The 22770-nt window shown below is 45.7% G+C and overlaps 1 protein-coding gene across 2 annotated transcripts in view; it reads left to right on the top strand.

Moving 5' to 3' along the window:
- Window positions 1–22770, top strand: part of AOPEP (aminopeptidase O (putative)) — a 333646-nt gene that overhangs the window by 218992 nt on the left and 91884 nt on the right. For both annotated transcript variants that reach the window (XM_059411725.1, XM_059411724.1), the window contains 2 exons: window positions 4736–4779; window positions 14435–14495. In XM_059411725.1, the coding sequence (XP_059267708.1) occupies window positions 4736–4779; window positions 14435–14495 (105 nt within the window). The remainder of the gene's footprint in view (window positions 1–4735; window positions 4780–14434; window positions 14496–22770) is intronic.

The raw sequence follows: 22770 nt of genomic DNA, 5'->3' as shown, positions 1-22770 counted from the left end.
TTCCAAATGTGTGGGTATTCATGAGAATTTGCAGGGTTTGGGCAATTTACCAGTCCCACTACTGCTAAGCATGAGGTTGGGTTGGGGGTGGTGCAGAGGGAGGGCTGGAGGCTGTTGGAATCTTGTGTTTCTTTCCTTAGTTGTCTCCTTTTGAAGTTTATGCCATGAGGCTGTCCTTCTTTCCTTTTTTGGATGTGTCTGGTGACATTTCTTCCCCCCTCCCTTTTTTTAGTGGATTGGGTTTTTGTTTATATTTCTTGTTAGTGATGAGGAAGGCTATGATCCAGTTTCTTTGCTCAGAAGTCCTTCAGTTTCTTCTTTTTCCAGTTTGCTTCTTAATCTTTTCCCATGTGAATACCCCCAACATTCTGGCTTATCACTGTCCTCGTCCCCACTGCAGGTTAACAATGGCTTCTTGCCGGACAGTTCATGTCTCGGTTCTTATCCTGCCAAAACTGTCCTTGCTTAAATTATTTAGTTTTTTGTTTTGCCTCTTCTACCTCCTCCTCCCCATGACCATGGTAATAACTAAACCTGTGCAATTATTAATCCATTGCCAGTTTATCCCATAAATCTATGTGTACCTCCTTTTTATTGAATATTTTTACCAGGACTAAAAAACAGTTACCAAATTAGCCATGTGCCAAAAACAGTCATTTTTTTAAAAAAATTATGCTTAATTTAGTGTTGTTAGGTATTAATCAAAATAAGCTCTGGGACTGACCTGATTAGTGTATAGATTATTAAGAGAGTAGGAAATGGAAAAAATTTTCTCAAGGAATGTATTTTTTGATTCGGGTGAGGGCTTGTAATAATTTCTAAGGATCCAAATAAAATTTTACCCTAGCCCATTGTCAAAACAGCAGGAGGCCTTTTTTGGTTTTGGGTTTTTTTTGTTTGTTTGTTTCTTTTTCTTTTCTTTATTTCTTTTTTTTTTTTTTTTTTTTTTTTTTTTTGCCTTTGGTTTTAATCTCTTTTCAGACATACTGTGGAGGTGACAAACTGGGGCTCTGGCATTTATTGCTAGCTAACTTTGTCTATGATCCTAGACTCAGCCTTGAAGGAAAGCCCTCCTTGTCCATTTAAGATTTATAAATTGCCTTTACAAAATTGCCAATATGCTGAAGGGAAGAGGAAGGTGGATGAAAGAATTGAAAAGAGGTGATGAGGGAAGTAATAATCATAGGACGCATTTTTCTTTTAATGTCCTCCTATTGTGAAGGGTGGCGAAAACCTTCTATCATGAGTCCACTCCAGGGGTGTATGCCAGTTTACAAAAAGAGCCAGGAAAACTAGCATCTCATAGTAAATAATTAGGTCTATGAAAGGAGTAAGAAAGGCCAGTAGGGTTCAATCCACTGAGAGCTGGTACAGCAATGGGGCCAAGAATCTCTTTGGATTGGATGGAGCCTGGATAGAACATCTAGCACTGTGGATGGGCATTCACATAGCCTCTGAGAATACAGGCACCATGACTTAGAGATGCTTGAGGTGTTGGGGTTTTGTGATCCATTGTGATCCTCTAGACTCATTGTTCCCAGCATTGGTTGAGAGCCTCCATCAAGCTGCTGGGTAGCCTCCAGGTCTCAGCCCTAAGTCAGGAGAGGCAGATGGCCACCTACTAGGAGGCAGGACAAGCTTTCTTAAAAACGAAGCAAGGTTTGTTGGGGACCTCCTGTACTTTTCCTATATTGACACAAAATTCTGGAACATTGTGCTCTGCAGTCCTATAAAGAAAGATCCATTTGTAATTGGAAAATGGAACTGGGCAGAATTAAGGTTAACTCTGAATTTCCTGTTTCTCCTACAATTCAATTTTCCCCCTTGTCATTGAGTTGATATCATTCCTCCCCCAACACACACACATAATTGAGCATAAGTTGCTGGACAAATATGGGATAAGTTGATAATGGACTATAAAGAGATAATGAAGCAAATTTAGTAAGAAATTATCAGTGCAGCACTCAGATATTTTTTAAAAATTTTAATTTATTTGACAGAGAGAGAGAGAGAGAGAAAGCATACAAACTGAGGGAGCTGCAGACAGAGAGAGTCGGAGAAGCAGGGAGCCCAATGCGGGGCTCAATCCCAGGACCCTGGGATCATGACCTGAACAGAGGGCAGACGCTTAACCGACTGAGCCACTCAGGCGCCCCAGCATTCAGATTTCTAAGAAGCAGGAATATTGTCAGTAAGCCAGTAAAATATTTGCAAAGTAATCAACATATCAGATTGCGATAAATTAATTTCTAATTTAGTCTTTTTGCAAAATAAGTGTCAAAATTATAAAAATAATGACTTTAAGAACATCAAAGAAAAATAATTCTTCACATTCTAGATATGACTCATTTCCCTTTTTTCTCCATATACCCACTGCAGGTTCTAGGAAGGACTCTAGATGTGAGACCTTATTCTGTCTGGAGTTGTCCCTTTCCGTTTTGACTGCATGATCCATGTTTTTAATATTAGTTTTGTTACTCTTTGTATCATTTATTGTAGGTGAAGCAACAGTAGACAAATAATGACTTAGAAGGAGAACAGAGGTTAGGAGAAATAAATCTTTCATTAGCAGTCCTAGCAGGGAGACTTCGCCTTCAGAAGACTCCGGCCTAGCCACGTATAAGCACACAGAAAGGGATGGTGGCTCCGCCCAGTGCCATGATGGGGCGAGAACACTTGTCATACAAATTGTTTGCAGATTCCCATTACTCTCTAATTCCGGCTGTTTGTAATAGGGGGTGGTGCTGCTGCTTCCATCTTGCCTTGGGTCCTCCCTGGATCTCATCAGATCCCCCTGCTGGTGCTGACCCTGGATCTGCAGACCTGGGTCTTGGGGGTGGAGCAGAGGGTGTGGCTTCTTTCTGTAGGAATTCTGGCTGGATAGCGTCTTGTTTGGTCGTCTGGGCTTAATGCACAGGCCCTTCTTTTTTTTTTTTTTTTAATTTAATTTTTTTTTTTTTATAAACATATATTTTTATCCCCAGGGGTACAGGTCTGTGAATCACCAGGTTTACACACTTCACAGCACTCACCAAATCACATACCCTCCCCAATGTCCATAATCCCACCCCCTTCTCCCAAACCCCCTCCCCCCGGCAACCCTCAGTTTGTTTTGTGAGATAAAGGACTTGTTTTAAAAGATTATTTTCAGCTTATTAAAAGGAAAACTTCAATTGTAGATCTTATTGAATGTCCAGTATCAAGTGCAGAAAGTTAAATGTTGTTCTTCTCCGTCTCCTGTTCTGTATTTGTCCATAAAGCTTCTTCTCAAACCCTTCAGATAACTTAGGGTTAACACTGGCCTTCGGTCACTTGGCAAATGAAAATGGACAACCCCCACTTAAATTCAAATTTCAGATAAACAACAAATAATTTTTTAGTGTAAGTATGCCTCCAATTTAACTGGGCATCCTGTAATTTATCTGACAAATCTGGTTGACACCAAATCAAGATTCCAGAATTAGATGGTGTAAAAAGATTGGTCACAATACTCAAGGTGCCAATTAAATATAAATGTAAACTTGAACATTCATATGTGAATATTTTAGGCCTATGGTATTGTGGTTATGTTTTTAAATGGTCCTTATCTTTTAGAGATATTTATTGAAACATTGATGGTGTTATATAACATTTGGGATTCACTTCTGAATAATACAGGAGACAGGTAAGAGGTTAGGACAGATTGGCTGTGGGTTGATGGGTACATGGTTAATTATGTGCTTCTCTACTTTTGAGTGTGTTTGAAATTTTCCATAGTACAGGAAAAAAAATAGTTGTGTCTGAGTTACACGTTTAGGTTGAAAAAAATCTATTATTGAAAGATCCTAAATGTGGACCAATAGGAGATGGCAGTATCACTAGAAGCAGCTTCAGACTGAGGCAGGGGTCCATGAACCATTTTGTAATTGTAACATCTTTGTTCCTCTGGGATATGAATTTTCTTGATTTTTGTCTTCATCTTTAGTTGTTGTTGTTTTAGGTTTTGTGGGTTTTTTTTTTTTTTTTAAGGATTTCATTTATTTATTCGACAGAGAGAGATCACAAGTAGAGAAGCAGGCATAAGGGGAGAGGGAAGCAGGCTCCCTGCTTAGCAGAGAGCCTAATGCTGGGCTGAATCTCAGGACCCTGAGATCACGACCCAAGCTAAAGGCAGAGGCCCAACCCACTGAGCCACCCAGGAGCCCCTATTTTTTTTTTTTTTTTTAAGAATCTATATACCGAACGCGGGCCTCAAACTCACAACCCTGAGATCAAGGGTCACAGGCTCACTGAAGGAGCTAGGCACCCCTGTCTTTATCTTTCCATAGAACAGTGCAAGAATGTTGCAAGGTAGTTCCTAGCCTTTTGGAGTTGAGAGTGTTCAGGTGTCACAGGATCTCGAGGGAAAGCTTGGGAGGTGGAAAACCTGATTAAATAGAAAGGGGATAGTGCTTTATGCTATGGGCAGCCTTTTGAAAATAGTTAAACATGAAATAAACTGTTGGTTTAGGTCAAAACAACAAATGGTAGATTTTTCAATTTGTTTGTGGTTTTTACAAAACAATTCTCTTTAACTGATTGGATTGAAGCCCTGGTAAATTAATAAATAGGGTACATAGTCTAATAAGTCAATACAGGCCTAGCTTCCCTAGCAGGTGAGCTGTCAGCAGCTGGGAGCACTCGGACTCTGGCAGGATTCCGGACAGAGTTATTTATTGATGGACATCTTTAATGGTTTGCTTTTTTCTTATTCCAGGATTTCCTTCAACTGCTGTTGGAGAATATCCCAGAAGAAAAAAGGTGAGGACCAATTTAGGAATTAAGAGCTCGGTTTTACTTTTCATGTTAAAAAGGACCCTGCCATTGTTTGGCTTGTTACAATCTAGAAAGTTCAGTCTTCATCTCTTGACAGAAATAGGGACCTGGCCCAGGACAATGAACCAGACCTAAATCTAGGCCCCTGTTGATATTGGGATCCAGGGGGCATGCAGCCTTGGGAGGACCCAGAGTCAAAAGTCCTGAAAGTAACGTGAGAGACAAGCCAAGGACACTTTGTGGCCTCAGATGCTGTAAAAAAAGATTGGAGGAGAGGAAAATTCTAAGTGAGGGTTCTTTAGTTAATTAACATGGCTTCATATAAGGAAGTACTGTTTCATTGAAGGTCAAAGTGTCATGTAGTAATAAGCCTGGGATTTGAAGTCAGACTCTCCTAGGTTCTTATCCCAGCAGGGCTCCTTCCCAGCTCTGAGATTTGGAGCAAGTTACTTCATCCCTCCGAATTTCAGTGTTTCACCCTTAGGAGGAGTGCAGGAGATAACATCTGTGTAAAGTAGGTGTTCAATCAATGGCCGATATGACAATAGTCATCTTCTGGGCCTCAAGCCCTGTATACAGGGTCTATATACAGTAAATCACTTAATCCTTATTACGGTGCTCGCCCCCCCAACTACCACCATCTTCATAGTGGGTATTAGAAGCCAGCACTTTCTGTATGCAAGCCCCCAGTTAATCCTTCAACCAACACTATTTAGCTCATGCCATGTCTGTCCCTATTTTACTGGTAAGAGCACTGAGGTTCTGAGGGGCTGACCACGTACAGGAGGAGGAGGTTTAGGACCTACATCAAAGTTTACACCAGATTCGTTCCAACCCTCTCCTTCTCATTTCTTATCTTCATTTAGACACCAAAAGTGAATACCCTGAAATATAATTCTCAGTAGCAAAATTGGTATGTAACATTAAAGGGGGGCATCTTGATAAACATTACTTTGAAGAAGAGCCAATGTTCTTCTCTTTTCTGATCCACAGGTTTAACTATGTTTTTATGCTCACAGTAGGTCTCCAAATGTAGAAATGAATTCTTACACGCAGACACTGACTTGGACCTGGGCAAGGCCATCCTCCGTGTAGGTGGGCCAGCATCCTGGGCAGTCCAAATGGAGTGTCTTCTAGCAAAGGTGGCAGGGTTCATGCCCCCAGGAAATGACATGCAATTCAGGATGGGGGAATCCAGGGTCCATGAAGACACGAAGATTTTTTCCCGAGTGTTGGATTTTTGGCCTTTTCTTTAAACTCCTCCTCTTCCACCTTCTACTTCAATTCTTGCTCCAACAGTTAGAAGCGTTATTGTTAGCCACTTGTTTTTTAAAATTAGATGTGAACACACACACACACACACATACACACACACGTAAAGCAAGCCAGTGCATCATACAGAATGAACATACCCATCTTATTTGATAAATGTCTTCATTTCTACCTCTTTGTGTTCATGCCTTTTGATGCCGAAGGCAGTCTTATACAGGGTGATTGCGTGGGGGCATTAGTAATTGCCCAAGATAACTAGCTTTTCAGGAAGCTGCTTGAAGGAAATGTGGCTTGTTTTGGAAAGTCTGAAGTGTTTTGGATTTATCATCCTTTCTTTTTAAGCAGACATATGGGTTTTTTTTTTTTCATATGCAAAGATCATATCAGATGTGGCTGTTATTCGTAAGGTCAGGAACAACAGTTTACCTGCAAGTTTCTGTTTGTTTGTTTGTTTGTTTGTTTTTTCCTTTTTCTTCTGTACCTACCCTGGAATAACTTTTGAGGTTCTCTGATAGAATGGAGCAGTTTCCTTAGAAACTAATGCAAGGGAAAAAAGACAAGACAATTACTAGAAATAGCATATTCCTATTACAAAAGTTTGTTACTATACGTTCTTTTGGGAGAACTTCTTAGTATAGCAAATTTCATGGAAGCTACAAAGTGCATTTTTCGTTTAGGAGGGCTTCTTTCTTTTCATCCACTTCCTAAGAAGGTTATGAAGTTAATGGGGATGTCCCTGAGCCCTCTGACTCCAGGGAGCCTGGATCTTATCATTGTGAATATTTATTGAGGGACACACTATTGGGCCCACAAAGAGACTTCTGTTGCAATGATGGCAGAGTCAGTCTGTTTAAGGGTGACCACTGACCACCAACCTTCACCCCCTGAGAGGACGGCTTTCCCAGTTAGGGTCATGTTTTGGCTAGCAGATTTAAGCTTCCTTTTAAAATTCCCCTTAATAGTTAAGGCGATTTCCTTCCTGCAATGCAATGCATCTATTTCAGCAAGTACACCAGAGCCTTTTTTGAAACTCGAACATCTTCTTTCCTGCTAACTAATGTCAGAATCGAATTCAGCTATTAAAACAGATCATTTGCCCTTTTACCTATGCAGCATATTGTACCAATTTTATCTGGGTCTCCAAAGGCCCCACACCTACCCCTAGAGCCTCTAATCTGTGGCCTGGCTGCAAACTGATCCTTGGGCACATCTGTCAGGCACGTGAGCTATTGTTAGTGGGGCAAGGTTCTTCAGATTAGACCAGCCACTTAGTGTTCAGGGGCCGGTATCCTCCATGTCACACTGTTGCGTTGTTCTCTTGCTTCGATTAATTTAACGTTATCTATTGAGCACCTCCCCTAGCAGGCTTTATGCTGGATGCTGGGGGACAGAAAGGAGTAGGTTCCATGTCCAGTCTGGAGAGAGCTCCTTGCAACATGAAGATCTGTGTGAAAACAGATCATTATGTCTCAGTGTTGGAAGTGCTCTGGGGAGTTTCAGAGTCCTTGGTACCAAAGGAAAGGCCCGTGTGTCTTAGCCTCGAGCCTTCAGGCAGAGAGGTACCCCTCAAGGTTCTCAGTAGGAGAATGCCGTCAGCAGATTGGAAGGCTGCTCCAGGGGGGAGCTGTGGAAGATCCATGTGGGCTGGGAGGACTAGAAGTCATGATATCATTGAGAAACCAAGACAGCTGTTCACTCACGAGATCTATAGCTGGAACCCAGGCAGGGGTGTGGCAGGGGCAGGAGGGTTTGGGAGAAATGAACAGATCCGAGGGATGTTCCAGAGGGGCCATGGTTTAAGACTGGGTTGTTGGTTGTGAAAGGTACGCGGAGGAGTGCAGCACAACCTGGCTTTTCCTCCTGCACCACTCAAGGGACACTCTGGAGTAGCACCGGAAGCAGAGTAGGCCGGGAGTTTGTCTTGGGAATCCCTATGGGGCAGAAGGAGTGGGAGGGAGAGCATTTGGAGGTAGAGGGGAGGGAGGTGAAGGTGTTTTAGACCTCTTCAGTGTGAGCTTTCTGTTTACATGTTGATGTTTTATGAGACCAAGGGAAGGAAAGCTAAAAGTGCTTAGAAGGAAATCCAAATAGACCCTGGGTGCCAGCTGGCCCTGCCCACCTCATACCTCCACCCTGTCAACAGTGGCTTGCTCTTTCTTTCCTTTTTAAAGATTTATTTATTTGAGAGGGGGTAGGGAGAGCAGGGGGAGGAGCAGAGGAAAAGGGAGAGAGAGTCTTAGCACGGAGCCTGATGTGGGGCTTGATCTCACGACCCTGAGATCATGACCTGAGCCAAAACCAAGAGTCAAACGCTTAACTGGCTGTGCCACCCAGGTGCCCCAACAGTGGCTTTTTCTTTGCTCATCAGTTACTGTGTCTGTGTGCACGTCCCTGTATTTGGTGTCATTCACTGCCTTCCTTCCCCCGGGAGCTAGGGAGTGTTTGCTCAGTGACCTCAGCCATCTTCATTATCTGCCCGAACACAAATGACCCCTTTTGATTGAGAAACAAGTAACCCTGGGCACGGTTCTGAGATGCTCACTATTTGTATCCATATGTAGAGAGGGAGCTTAAAAACCTCAACTATGAAAATTTTTAAAAATCTGTGAAAAATGTCGGTGGCACTGCCAAACGAGGGTCTTTTGCTTTCAGACCCTGAGTGCCAAGGCCCCTAATGCTTGAGCTCATCCAGTACCTGCCCCTGCAGAGTTCCTTCTATCTGTGGTTTAGTTCACGTGGCAGTTGTGGGGGGGCTTTAGGAAGTTGCACTTTCCTTCAGAGGCGCGGACAGAAGTGATGCAGTTGGGAGCCGAGATGGTGAAGACCTTTCTTCTGATCAGCTGCAAGATGATAGGCACAGGTGGCAGACACAGCTGAGAGTCAGCCCTGCATCCTCGTCCCTCTGCCCTCGGAAATCAACTGAGCAGGCAATACAAGTATAATACCATTTTTGCAGGAGCCTGGGTCTGTTCCTAGGCATGCTAACATCACAAAGGGAAGAGCCACCGCCTTGCAACTTTCTCAGCTTTAAACACAGCTTGTCTCTCTCACCAGCGTCATGCGAATTCTGTCCCCTGCGGTGTTAACTATGTGTGACCAGGTTTATAGCTCAGGGGGCCTGGAGACAGATGCCTGAAACTCAGAGTTGCCTTACAGGATGTAGGAGTGCCGAGAGGGAATTCTGCAGCCAGCGGGTAAAATAACCTGCTGTTCCAGATGCCCAGGAGGCTTGGGTAATGAGGCGGAAGTACCGCTCACCAGTACAAATCGGGGGCATGCAGTTGTGGGTCTGTGTACTTTTAGCTATCTGTATAAAATCAATTTCCATAGTGATCAGACATGCAGAAGAGTAATTTCCTGTAAGTCCTGGGTCCCAGCGAAGTGGAAATGCTTCTGCTTGTCATTGTGATTATTTAAGCCACATGATCTCAGAGGGGAAACATTCACCATTGGCTTAGACCCTGAGTATCTTGATTTGAAAAAGTCAGCTTTTGCTTTACCCTGGCTATCTATCCAAGTTCAGACCTAAAAATTCACCTGCACCGTCATCTCAGTTATTATGATCAAAATAGCAAAAACTACGTAATTGTACTTATTCCCTCCAAACTTGAAACTCATTTTTCCCTTGCGGATTAAGTATTATTGGGACACTGGCTGGCTCAGTAGAGCATACAACTCTTGATCTTGAGGTTTTGAGCTTGAGGCCCATGTTGGGCATGGACCCTACTTTAAAAGAAAAATTCAGCATATCACAATCTCCTAATTTCCTTGGGAAGTAAGGTCACTTACAGTACCTTAAAAAAATTTTTTTCCAGTAGCAGCTTAAGTTATTGTTTTCATCATCCTCTCATAGTTTAAAATCTCATTCCCTGTTAGCAATCCCCAGACAGACGTCAGTACAGTTCCATTCCAGCAGTGGTACTGGGAGTCTAGAAACCTGGGTTTTTCTTTAGCCCTTTGTCTGGCCTGACTTTGGCCAGTTTTCTTATGCTACAGTGTCTCCATCTGCTCAAAGCCAGACAACAATTGACACCCACTTCATGAGGATATGATGAGAAATGAAGTGATAATGGTTATAAGATGCTTTGAACCTTTCCAAAGGAAAGTGATCTGAAAACACATGTTCTTTTCATTCACGAGAGAGTGTCTTTTGCTCCTGGATGCAGCTGAACGATGAACTCTCCTGCCCTCACACTTTTGCCCCTCCCAAGGGTCTCCGCATCTCTTCAGAACTATAATCGAAGGGCAGACAAACCGGGCCACCACAGCAGGGGCCAGGCCACCTTCAACAGGAGAGATGTGAGCAAGAAGGAGAAGGCAGGGCTGTTTGGAGCAAGCACAAGCCCCCCTTTTCCACAGGCTCGCCTGCTCCCCAAAAGCACAGCCAATGTATTCAGTCAATGACTGAATTCAGCCTAGGAGGAAAAGTGGGGGCTTTGCAGCCAGGCAACATAGACTTGGATCTGTGTCGCCTTCCCGGAACCTGCATTTGCTTCTCTTTGACATGGGGATAGTGCAAATATCGTAAAGTTTAAATGAGACTTTCTCTCTAGTGCCTGGTACACAGTAGGTATTCAATAAGCAATAGCTACTACTTTTATACCTTTACTTGGAAATGGGCAGAGGGGTTTTGGTGCCACTCTGTGTCACTACCCATGTGTGCAAATACTAAATATGGCAAAGCAAAATTTGCCTTACTACTTTCCAATGCAATAACCACACAGTTGGCCCTGCCAGCTGTTCAGGTCGTAGACTGTAGCACAGATTGTTTATAGCCTCCACTTTGGTCTCCCTGCCTCTGGCCTCATTTCCCTCAGTTACTCTTCTTCGACCCCCTTTCTCCTTTGCACCGTTCTGCAGCCATACTCAGAGCCTCTTCAGTGAGGCCAAGGCTCGGTGGCAGGATGTCAGGGTTCTCACAGAACACCCCCTTTTTCCCCCTCACCTCATTCTGTGTGCCAGCCCTGTTGACCATGGCTTTGGACTTGCCTGCTTCTGCTCCCTTTGCCCTGCGTGCACTTTCCTTCCATTTTGCTGGCCCTGCCCCATCACTGGGGACAGCACGGCCTTCCTCCATGGCATGGTTCAAGCTTTGCTTCCTTTAAGATTCCCCTGACAAGCCTCCCACTGTCCTCCTCCTAGCTGAGCCACCTGAGGCAGCCCCGCCTCTTGCACACGTAGTCCCACAGCTCTGCATTAGCGCTAGTGGCACTGTGGGCATGCCTATCACGTGTCCCTGTCAGACAGTCACGTCTTGGGGGGTCCCAGCTCAGCCCTCCACAGAACCTCGTGCCCAGTAGGGACCCACCAAACCAATGCCACAGGGAGAATCATGGCCTGTTCTTCAGTTTTCCAGGGCTCATCTCCCTGGCCCCTCCTGATGCCACCCTTAAAATTGTCGTATTTCAGCTAAGATTCCCTGAAGGAAATTTATGTCTGCGTCCTCTTACTCCTCCATGGCTCTGCACAACAGCTGTTAGTCCTCCTTTGTAAAATCACTCAAAAATGGCCGTGAAGTCATCCCAGACTTCTCTTGTTCAGGACATTGAACCCCGGTTCCCTCAACCCCCCCTCGTGGACCCAGGGCACTCGCCCCTTTGATCCTCACTACGACTCTTGTCTAAATCCTTTCTTAATCCCCTGTCTTCCTCTCTAGTTGTGCAAGGTTTAAGAAAGCTCGTTTTCCTAGAACCACAGCACAACAAAGCTCTGGTCAGAGTCAGCCTCTTGCTTTGGCTTTTCTGAGTTCGCGGGAAGGAGGGTGACGGGAGCCCTTGGCCCCAGCGCTCCGGGCGCCCAGAGTGTCCCTCTCTGGCTGGAAAGGAAGCAGATGAATGGGTGGCTTAGGAAAAGCTTCAGGGAAGGAAGGACCTGGAAGAAAGCAGGCGTGCCTCTCAATCAGGACAGACAGCTTAGAGCACCAGCTGATCCCCCACAGCTGGTGAGGCCCCAGGGCAGGAACCCAGCACCACCAGGTGAGCCCCCTCCTGGGTGCCAGACAGTAAGGTGGGGATGGTCAGCGTCCTTCCCATCAAGAGCGGGCCTTCCAGGGAGCCTCTTATGTTCGGTGGAAATCGTACAGTCTGTCTGCCCCTGCAGCCTTGCACCTTTCATTACAAAGTGAAACAACTTTGAGTTCTTCCGACACTTCTGTAAGGCTTAACCTTCAGCCCCACTCTCCTCCTCCTCCCAGCCTGCGAAGGGCATTGCCCGCACCTCTCTGTGCAACCAACCGGGCTCAAAAAACAACCGTGCTCTGGATCTAAGGTGCTCTGAGAGCCACCTCCTCCCCTCCAGTCACCCACCCACCCCTGCCCCACGTGCTGCACACGCAGTCACACAGGCACACTAGTGCACACGTGCACACACACACATGCCTCACGCTCTATGTTACAGCAGGAACCAGGCTGCTTACACCTGGGTTGATGCTGTTGAGGGGCCACAGAGACGTAGTGGGCCGAGGCAGGGGGATGGGGACACCTGTGGGCACCTGCCAACAAGGCATGCCCAGTAATTCCACTGAGTTGGGGAACCTGAGGAGCCCAGTGCAAGCATGTTTGGGAGGTCATCATTCTCCCCTTTTCTACTTCTGGCCTCTCCCACACAGGGGCATCATCTTGAAATGAATCCAAACCATTTACTCTGCATAGTCCCTCCGGCCCCCCGCCGCCCTGTTTTCTCTGGAAATACTGACAGTTGCTCCCTTCTGCAACCTTTGCTTCTCCTCTGGCCCAGGAAGACTAAGGTGACTGGCTTCTCATTGGGGAAGAAAAGGTCGCAAAAATATTGGTCAGGCCCTACTTCCCCAACCCCCATACAGGTCCGCTTCTCCCTCTTCCCTTTCTCACTATTGCCCCGCCGGGAGCAGAGCCCAGGAGGCGAGGGAGCACTGGGTTCAGCACCTTAACAATGCCGATGGACAGAATTTTATCTTTCCATAGCTTCTCTGCAGTCCCTAAAGGGAGGGGGTGTTAGGGAAGGGATATGATTTATATATGTTTGTTTATTTGTTTATTTATGATGTAGTATGTAATATATAAAATTTGTATAGGTTTGGAACCTAACACATTGGGAATCTCTTACTAGAAAAGGTGATTTTTTTTTTTTAAAGATTTTATTTATTTATTTGACAGATCACAAGTAGGCAGAGAGGCAGGCAGAGAGAGAAAAGGGAGGAAGCAGGTTCCCCACTGAGCAGAGAGCCCGATGCGATGCGGGGCTCAATCCCAGGACCCTGGGATCATGATCGGAGCCGAAGGCAGAGGCTTTAACCCACTGAGCCACCCAGCTGCCCCGGAAAGGTGATTTTTAAATTAGAAGGGAATACTTCTTATTGAAACAAAAGTAAAATGTGTTTTCATTCATTCAAATAAAAAATATCTATGGGTATCATCTTTTATACCAGGAACTGTTCTTTCTTCTGGATTTAGAGAAGCAAGTTGAACAGCCATAGACCCTAATCTCAGAGAGTTTCAGACCAGTGGGGGAGACAGTTAAAGCGCCAGTAATGGAATAAACGACAGGCACACACTGCTGGATGCTGTGGCACAAAGGACAGGGAGTGAGGTGAATGCTACCCACACAGCCTCGGAGAGGGCTCAGGAGAGGCCTCTGGGAGCAGAGATGTGAAGCAGGAGCTGGGGTGATCTAGAAATGGGATGGGGTCGCTTTAAACGTCATTAGCCCAGGAAGACGGGAAGACCCAACCTAAGGTCTGCTGACCCCAAACAGACTGGATACTTAAGGAATGTAAGGAGTATTCAAATCAGCAGGCCACGAAACCAAAAGAATTTCAGCTGACTTTGGGTCAGACTTAACGAGCAACTGTCATATTTCAAACAAAGCAGCCCGTGGGCCTGCTTCAGAGGTGTACAAACCATGCGTCGTCCCTGCTCCTGGGTCCCTCTGCGCTCTTGCAGTGGGTCACGCCATTTGTGCTCATCGCAGCCCCTCGTCACGACAAAGTTCCAATTTCATTTTGGTGTATTAAATGCTGGGGCCTTCCGATTTCACTCTGCTGCCTACTGCAAGGAAGCAGTTGTGCCTGATGTGTCCTGTGGACATGCTTTATCCTCCCTGAATTGTCCAACCCAGCAGCCCCCTCGGGGCCTTAAGAGCACCTACTGTGGTGTGTCTCTGGTTCTTAGATTCCACCCTGCACGTTCCTGTTGACCGAAGTGGCGCTGTGTGACTGAGCGCCTTCTGCGCTTGAACCTGGGACAGCCTTGCTTTCTCCAGCGAGTGGCTACCTCTCTGGAAGATCCATGCTGTGATGTACCTTTCCCTCTTTTCAGAGGAAAAAATGCTGTGTATGCAGTAGGTGCTCTGTAACGTTTTAATCCTTACCTTTTTTGTTTTATTTTTAAAGGCTTGGGTTGTCTGTGGAAAACATCTTCCGAGACTGGCTGGAGAGTTCTGGAATACCACAGGTGCGCTCAACAGAACTGCTCGGGAGGGTCTGTGGGGGATCGTGGAGCTTGCTGCTTAGCAGCTCGATTTTGACAATCATTTGTTTGTAGGTGTAGATATAAAAGTAATCACTGTGCTGAGTTGGAGTATCCGTACATCAGGAAATAATGGTCTCCCATCCTTTACGTCTGCGATCACAGTTTATGCCTCTGGCCTCTGCCTCAAGGGACTGTGGTGCCGTAGTGGGTGTGCTGGTTGACCTCAAACTGTGTGTTAAGCAAGGTCTTGCAAAGTGTGGTGTGTATTTTGGGTAGTGTCACCAGGCAACACTTCAGGCCATCAATGGGTTGAGCAGGTGCCTCTGGCTTTGGAGACGGCCAGATGAGTGAGTGAGCTGGCTCGCCTGTGGCTCTCCTCTGACCTGTCATGCCCTTAGTTCTCCATCATTTCCCTCATGCAGCTGCCCCTCAATGTCCTCCCCTGCTTCTGCATCCCTGCCTCTAGCTGGTCTTACCTGAATGAGCCACGTCGATTCATTTCTCCATCTTACAGACCAGGACCTGTCCCCGCTGGAGGTGGTTCTACTGTCTCCCGCCCTTTCAGCCCAGGGGCACGTCTGAGGGAGAGATGTTTCCAACCAGTCCCAGCTCCGTGGGAACTGCCTGGCTTGGAGCCTCCCCTCCCTCCTCTCTGCCCAGGTCCTGTGCTTCCTGGATCCTGACGGGCAGCCCCCGAGTGCTGACCCTTACCAGAGCATTGGCCATGGGAAGTTGAGGGTGGCATCCTGCATGGGGCTGGTCAAGGTACCCTGCAGGCCTGGAGCTTCCCAGTCTGGCCTGTACACCCTCCCCGCTGCCTACTCTCCCTCCCAGCGCCCCCCGCCCCCGCCCCACAGCAGCTGCAGACCCATCAGAGTGAGCCCCAGTGTCTGGGAGTGGACCCCCATGGCTGTGAGAAACTCAGCCCTAGGCCCAGGCAAGCAGCCCCCTTAGCCTGCTCGTTTCCAGTTTCATGGCTGGTTATATGAGCTTCCCCCTTGGGAGTGTCTGAATGTCACTGAATGTCTGTGAACCATGAAATTAAGGAACAGGAGGGTCTGCTCTCCATTACCTTTTCATCCCTCTCTTCACATCTTTGTCCTAGCTATCAAACAGGAGAAAATGTTGGCCTCCAGCCGCCATGAACTCTTTCCTAAAAAGGACGCAGTGCCTTCTGTCCAGGGATGCGTGTCACCTGTTACAAGTTATTTGTTTGGCCCAATCCTTCTGGGAGCAAAAAAGAATAAAACCCTGAGGTCTTAAAGAAGCAAAACAAAACGGGTGGGTAAGGCAGCACCTGGTTCTGGGAGGCAGTGCTTTCAATGTGTAGGTATTACAAGGAGGTTCTGTGATTTCTAAGACAGGGGGGCTTCCAAACCCGGCCATTCACTGAGGAGAAGAATCTCAAAAACAAAGTTAAGGTTTGTCTGATCCCGAAGAGCCAAGCGTTGCCGTCTTGTTTTAGATGGGGGCAGAGGGCATTCGCCAAAGCTGTGGGCCTTGTATTCTGAGGCAAGGCTGTAGCAAGGCGCCCAGACATTCTTTCCGTGGCCTGGAAGCTGGGAAGAGTGGGGAGCTCAGAGAGCAGAATCCCGAAATTTCCTGGCTCCAAACAACAAGGCTGCTGTGTTCAGCAGTTAGCCCCGAGGGAAGAGAAAAGAAAGAGTCCTTAATCGAGTGCCCAGAAGCAGGCGCACCCCACTTGGGCTGTAACACTGGGGCTGACCCTCTCAGTCCCGGGAGGCTCCCTAATTTCCCCTGAAGAGAAGGAGGCCTTGCCACCAGCGGGAGCTTTTTGCTTTTCATTAAAAGGGGGAGGGGCGCGGCAAAGGGAGAGGTTTGCCTCTGAGCGGTACATTTTTTCCAAGGTCTAGTTGCATTTGTGACAGCTTATAGTGTAGACAAGAATTTCTGCTATAAACTGACGAAACCTGCTGTCAAAACACAGCCAGGTGCAATGAGGCCAGCCTAGCTATAAATTGTCTTTAAGACCCAACTGGTATTTCCTTGGGCGCTTAACTGTTCAGTAAAAACAACAGCGTCCGACAGAAAGGACCCTGATTTAGTGCACATCTTTCCATTGGTGAATGATCAGAAGGCGCCTTTTCCTCTCCATACCCATTCTTTGCCGTTATTTACATGGTTGGTGATGATTTACTTGCTTGCGGTCCTTTCTGCACTCCTTGAGAGTTCCTTCTCTGTTCCACTGCAGTGAAAGGCTCTGCAAAGGCCCCGGACCCTCTGGGTGCAGCAGCCTGGCAGTGAATGGGACACCTTGTTCTTTGTCCCCATCATTATAATATAAAGTTACTAGTGTGCTTGGCCGGGATTGACAAGCAGAGTACTGAAATCGCTTCGATGCTCTTTGTTCTCGTTAAAAATTTCTGTCCTCCAGCGATTGAAGTCATTCATGACAAAAGAGTCACGTTCTCCTGGTAAAGTTTTCATTCCGCAGGTTACAGAGGCTTTTTGTCTCCTTTCAGGAAGGCTTGCCTTGTGGTTGGCCTCGATTTTCCTTTTTGGCCACACTGAATGGAAATCATTAAAAAAAAAATGTGGAAATCACTTCAGCAGCAATAAAAGTAAGCATGAGCCCCAAAGAAGTAAAAGAAATTGGATCCAAACCTCTTTAAAGAACACCCAACCCTGTAACCTTTGGCTTTGCAAACAGATTTAAAATTGATTTGTACCATCGGTATTATAGATTATTTCCTCTTATGACTTTTTCCCCCCTGGTTTTAGAAGTATTACATATTTATTTTAGAATATAAAAAATTTCAAAATAAGAAAATCAAAATGGTCCAGAGATAATTTTTTGATATAAATCCTTCCAGTCATTTTTCTGGAGGTCTGAATACATGGTTTACCCTTTTCTTTGTCTCCCCTTTTAAAACTCAAATAATGTGTTCTCTGTAGCAAGTTCAAGCAATAACAAAATATAAAAAGGAAAGGCTGTTGTCCCCTTCAGTCTTTCTCTGCAGAAATAATCCATGCCTGCTAACAGCGTGGTGTGGGTCCTTCCACACATTTTCTGCGCTATACAGAATGTAGGTGCATATCCTTTTTAAACAAAATTGGAATCTTATTATCCAAGCTGAAAGTTCTCATTTAAAAGTATATCTTAAGCAGCTTTCCATATCCCCTTTGATATAATTTAAGAGCAGTAATTTTCAGCAGCTGCCTAGCTTTCTAACGAATAGTACTGTAATTTGATTTACTCCGATTCCCTCCTTGCCCCCCCATAGTATACATTATTTCTAAGAAAGTCGCCCATTCTGCTAATTTGACCGTCCTATAAATAGATACTGACAACTTTTCATGTCTGCCCAAAGGTCTCTTCCAACCCCCCACCAGCTTATATGCGCATGTATTCCAACTCCTTTTAAAACATTTATGTGCAGATACATTAGAAATAACTTTTCCCATCCAGCCTTTCATCTGTACTTCCTTATTTTAGTTGCTACAGAATTCTCTGACTTCTCTTTTTCCTTGAGTTCCTGGCCACATTGCCAAGTCCTGGTATCCTTTTACCCATATTTATTACATTTTGAATTTTCTTTCCTTTCCTACGGCCTCCCCCATTTCTCATTATATTTGGCTTGGACTGGTTCGGTAGCTAATTGGTTTTTTAGCCACCAAGCCGTCTGCATCAATATTAAGTGGATCTTTCTAAAAGATTCCTCCTCACCAGAAACTTACTCCCCATTAACTATGGATTGAGAATAAACTCTTTGGCTTGCTATTTGAGGCTCTCAGCAGAACTGCCCCGGCTGTCTTCTTAAACCTTAATTTCTACCCTCCTAGGCATATGCTCAGCCATACTTACCAATCTCTAAATGTTTGTTTCTTTGCCGTGGGTCTTCCTTTATGCATTCCCTTTTCTCCTTGGAATGCTTTCCTTTCCATGTATTTAGCAAGTGTCATGACCCACCTTACATTGTTGCTATCTGTATATGGGTCTCATACATAGGCTTCCTCACCCTGGGGAAACAAGGACTCTGTCTGACTCATCATTGTCTTACTGCTGTGATGCGCACAGTCGATGCTCGGGGTCTCGATGTCCAATATGGCGGCCACTAGCCAAACGTAATTATTCAGGGCTTGGAAAATACCCAGTGGCCTGAAGAGCTGAATTTTTAGTCTAATCCAAATCTAAATTTAAGATCTAATAATCCAGTTTTTGTTTGGAACAACTTTGGATATGTGAATGCATCTACTTTTTTTAACCTTCAATTTTATGAAATCTAAATAGAGACCAAGCATTTCTGGTTAAAATTTAGCACTTGAGGTGGACTGTGAAAACACTCAGATTTAGAAGATTTATTACAAAGAAAGGAAGGCAAAATATCTCTTTAATGGTTTATAAAATACTGGTTACGGGGCGGCTGGGTGGCTCAGTGGGTTAAACCTCTGCCTTCCGCTCATGTCATGATCTCAGGGTCTTGGGATGGAGCCCCCACATCGGGTTCCCCACTCAGTGGCAAGCCTGCTTTTTCCTCTCCCTCTGCTGCTCCCCCTGCTTGTGCATGCATGCATGCATGCCCTCTCTCTTTCTGTGTCAAATAAATAAATAAAATCTTTTAAAAAATTAAATTAAATTAATTTTAGCTGTTACATCTTTTAAAATGTGGCAACTAGGACATTGTAAATGACAAACATGGCTCGCATACATTCCCAGTGAACCGTACTGCTCTAAAACTATTAGTTGCATTAAAATCTGAGTGCATGATGCCTTAAAATCCCCCACCAAATAGATGTAACTGAAATCATCTGTATTTTTGTCAAATGTGTGGATAAAGATAGAGCTCAGCCCATCCATAGACAGCGTTCACTGTGCTGTGATGGCGCCGATGATTACAATACACGGATGGGAGTGCTTATTCACAGTGGGCATCCAGAGGGCATGCACTAATTACCAGCCTCACTTCAGCTCTTAATTTCGCCTCCCAGGCAACCTGTTTCCTGAGGTACTAACAAGTAGCTCACTGGCACCAGTGAACCTCACGGCCCTTCTGTGGCTCCGTCCGCTCTCCGGGGGAAGCGCTCAGCAGATGTGAGATGGCAAGATCTATGGGCGCTGGGGGCACTGATGATGACAGAGAAGATGGGTCATAGCCAATCACCTCAGGTGTCTCGGCAACAGGCAGGAAGCACCTCGAGCCCCGAGATTCACCCCTGCACCCCCACCCCAGGACAGCAGGTTCTTGCAGCATCTCGGAATATGCCACTGCTTTTCAAGCAGACACGTGCAAGTTGCCAACGGCCACACAAGCAAATGATGGACGACTTCAGTCTCATAGGGAAAATGCTGAGGTCACAGAACTGAGGAAATTTGATAAGATGTGATGCTTTTAGCACAGAGAGAGCCAGTGGTTTATGAGGAGAATAACTCGTAAACTTCTTTTTTGCAGTTTATGTAATCACATCAACATAAGTTTAAGGCCCATTGGGATACTCAGTCTCGGTGGTGTCTATAAGAATTCTACATTTAATGGTCATTCCCGAAAAGTGAGACTAGTTATTTTGTAAACTCCAGAGAAATGATATTTTTCAAATTATGTGTGCTATGAGATCCTGGCTTCTTTTTTTATCAGTAGTAGCAGTTGCTATAATGGGGCGTGTTTTTTGGGCTTCTAATAATTTGGCTGTCTTTTTAGTCCAGTGGTTTGGCTTACATTTTCTGAGTGACTGAATAACCTGTCAGGGGATCTTAGAGATACATTGACTAGATATTCTGGTCTCAATTGGGGCAGGGCCCATAATGTCAATGAGCTACCACAGTTCACTGAAGAGCCCACAAATCACTCAGAGTGCTACACTGCTCCGCATTCACCAGAGTTTACTGAAGTCCTTTCATCTGTAGCCTGATTTCTTTCATTTTTGGCATCCGTGCCTTCGTGCTCATATTAGTTAGCTCAGGCTGCCATAACAAAATCCCGCAGGCACAGGTGGAATTTTGCAACAGACATTTATGATCTCACAGTTCTGGAGGCTGGAAGTCCAAGGTCAAGGTATGGGCCAGGTTGGTTTCTCCTGAGGCCTCTCTCCTTGGCTCGCAGATGGCTGCCTTCTCCCTGTGTCCTCACAGGGTCTCTCCCCTGTGTGTGTAGAGATCTCTGTCCCAATCTTCTCTTTTAAGGACAACAGCCAATTAGATTAGAGCCCATTTCTGTGAACTCATTTTACCTTAATCACTTTTTTTTAAGTCCTGGTCTCCAGTATAATCACATTCTGAGGTATTAGGGGATAGGACTTCAACATGTAAATTTGGAGGTAGGGGAATTCAGCCCATAACAATGCTTTCTCCCAGCACTTCCCTAATTCCACATTTCTTGTGAATCCCTTCAAAACGCCCAATAAAAATCACCCAAGTCAACCTATGGCCCTAAGGATAAATATTTTTAGGGGTCTATGGATTTTTGGAGCCCCAAGCGACATTCTGTGTTGTGGAATGAGAGAGAAAGATATGTGGGAAGGAAGGGTCTATTCTGGAGAGTACTAGGTAACTGAAGGTCTGTGCTGGGCATCTGTATTTTTGGGGCTATATGATCTGACACTGTCTAAATGCACTGACCTCTTAGGAGCACCTGGGTGGCTCAGTGGGTTAAGCCTCTGCCTTCAGCTCCGATCATGATCTCAGGGTCCTGGGATTGAGCCCATCCTCCGGTTTTCCGCTCTGCAGGGAGCCTGCTTCCCCGACCCCCCGCCTGCCACTCTGCCTACTTGTGATCTTTCTCTCTCTCTGTCAAATAAATAAAATCTTAAAAAAAAAAAAATGCACTGACCTCTTCAAAGCAAAAGGCACCACGATGTACCAGGAGGCATTTTCCTCTGGTGCCCCAAATGAAAGTTCTGTGTCCTTTCTTCCTTTTCTCTCTCTTTCAAAACACAATTTCCAGAAAGAATATGAATCTCACTCACAATAGTCTAAGATGAGACTCCACGTGAATAATAAGGATTAAAAGTGTTTTCTCTCCGGGGCGCCTGGGTGGCTCAGTGGGTTAAGCCTCCGCTTTCGGCTCAGGTCATGATCCCAGGGTCCTGGGATCGAGCCCCACATCGGGCTCTCTGCTCGGCAGGGAGCCTGCTTCCCCCTCTCTCTCTGCCTGCCTCTCTGCCTACTTGTGGTCTCTCTCAGTCAAATAAATAAATAAAATCTTAAAAAAAAAAAAAAGTGTTTCCTCTCCCTTGAAGATTTCCTTTGTAACTGTATCAGAGCTTAGACATCTAGGGAACTGCCAAGCATCCCACACCAGATGGATGAGATTTGCAAGAGGAAACTTCCAGGATCTGAAATTGTACCTCCTTGTCCTGTGCCTCCCCACCCCCATTCCTTCCCTTTGTCCCATGAATATAGCTGGTACTCTCTATCCTTTCTGAGGGATTGTGGATGGCTCAAGGATGAGAGAACATGGGCTTTGCCCTCAAGATGCTTAATAATTAAGTGGGGAAAGTAGGTACACGTGTAACCGACCCAAGGCAGAATGCAATAACTTGTGAAAAATGGTCTAGCTTCCAGCATTTGGGAGAAAGAGGTCATTTCCCATTGTGGGAGCAGGGAGGGTTGAAGTACCATTGGAAGCCAGTCTTCAAAGACACATAGGGGAGAAGGACATTTTAGACAGGCAGAGAGTCAGAACCAGCATCTAGGGGATCTAGGGCTGGAAAACAGAATATGCATGTTTGAGCAGCATTGGATAGAATCCGTGCTCAATGGGCTGTGGCTGAGGAACCAGTTTGTCATAAGCATAATTAAGGCTCAGGGGGTAATGCCCCAGGACCAGAGGAATGGATGCAGCTTCCTGGTGGAAGGGCTTGGGGAAAGCGCTCTACCAGCCAGCCTCACTGTCACTCCCCTCTCCCTCCCCAGCCCCAGCCTCTGCCACACTCTAACCAAGGTCATCTGCCCCCCCCCCAAAAAGAAGGGTCAGTTCTTTTTTTTTTTTTTTTGTAGCGATAAATACATCAGGTGAAAGCATTTTGACCACAGCTTGGAAGAGTAATCTTTCCTCTTGTTGGGATAGGCTGGTTAGGAACAGGTGTATTGTTGCCTGCTTTGCATGGAGAGCAGGAGCTGCAAAGGTATTGATTAGGAATGCAGGACACTGCCAGACTACACAGGAACTTGGATATGAGGCTGGAGGCTTGCCACAAGATCCAAGAGCCACAGAAGGCTACCAGAGGCCTGTGAAAGGGTGCTAATACTTGAATGGCAATTAGGTCCCTCGGCAGGTGGCCCAGCAGCGTAGCTAGCAGG

This window comes from Mustela nigripes, chromosome 9 (genome assembly GCF_022355385.1).
Source record: "Mustela nigripes isolate SB6536 chromosome 9, MUSNIG.SB6536, whole genome shotgun sequence".
Classification (NCBI taxonomy): domain Eukaryota; kingdom Metazoa; phylum Chordata; class Mammalia; order Carnivora; family Mustelidae; genus Mustela; species Mustela nigripes.
The sequence above is the reverse complement of the archived record's forward strand: the minus strand, read 5'-3'. Positions and strand labels throughout refer to the sequence as shown.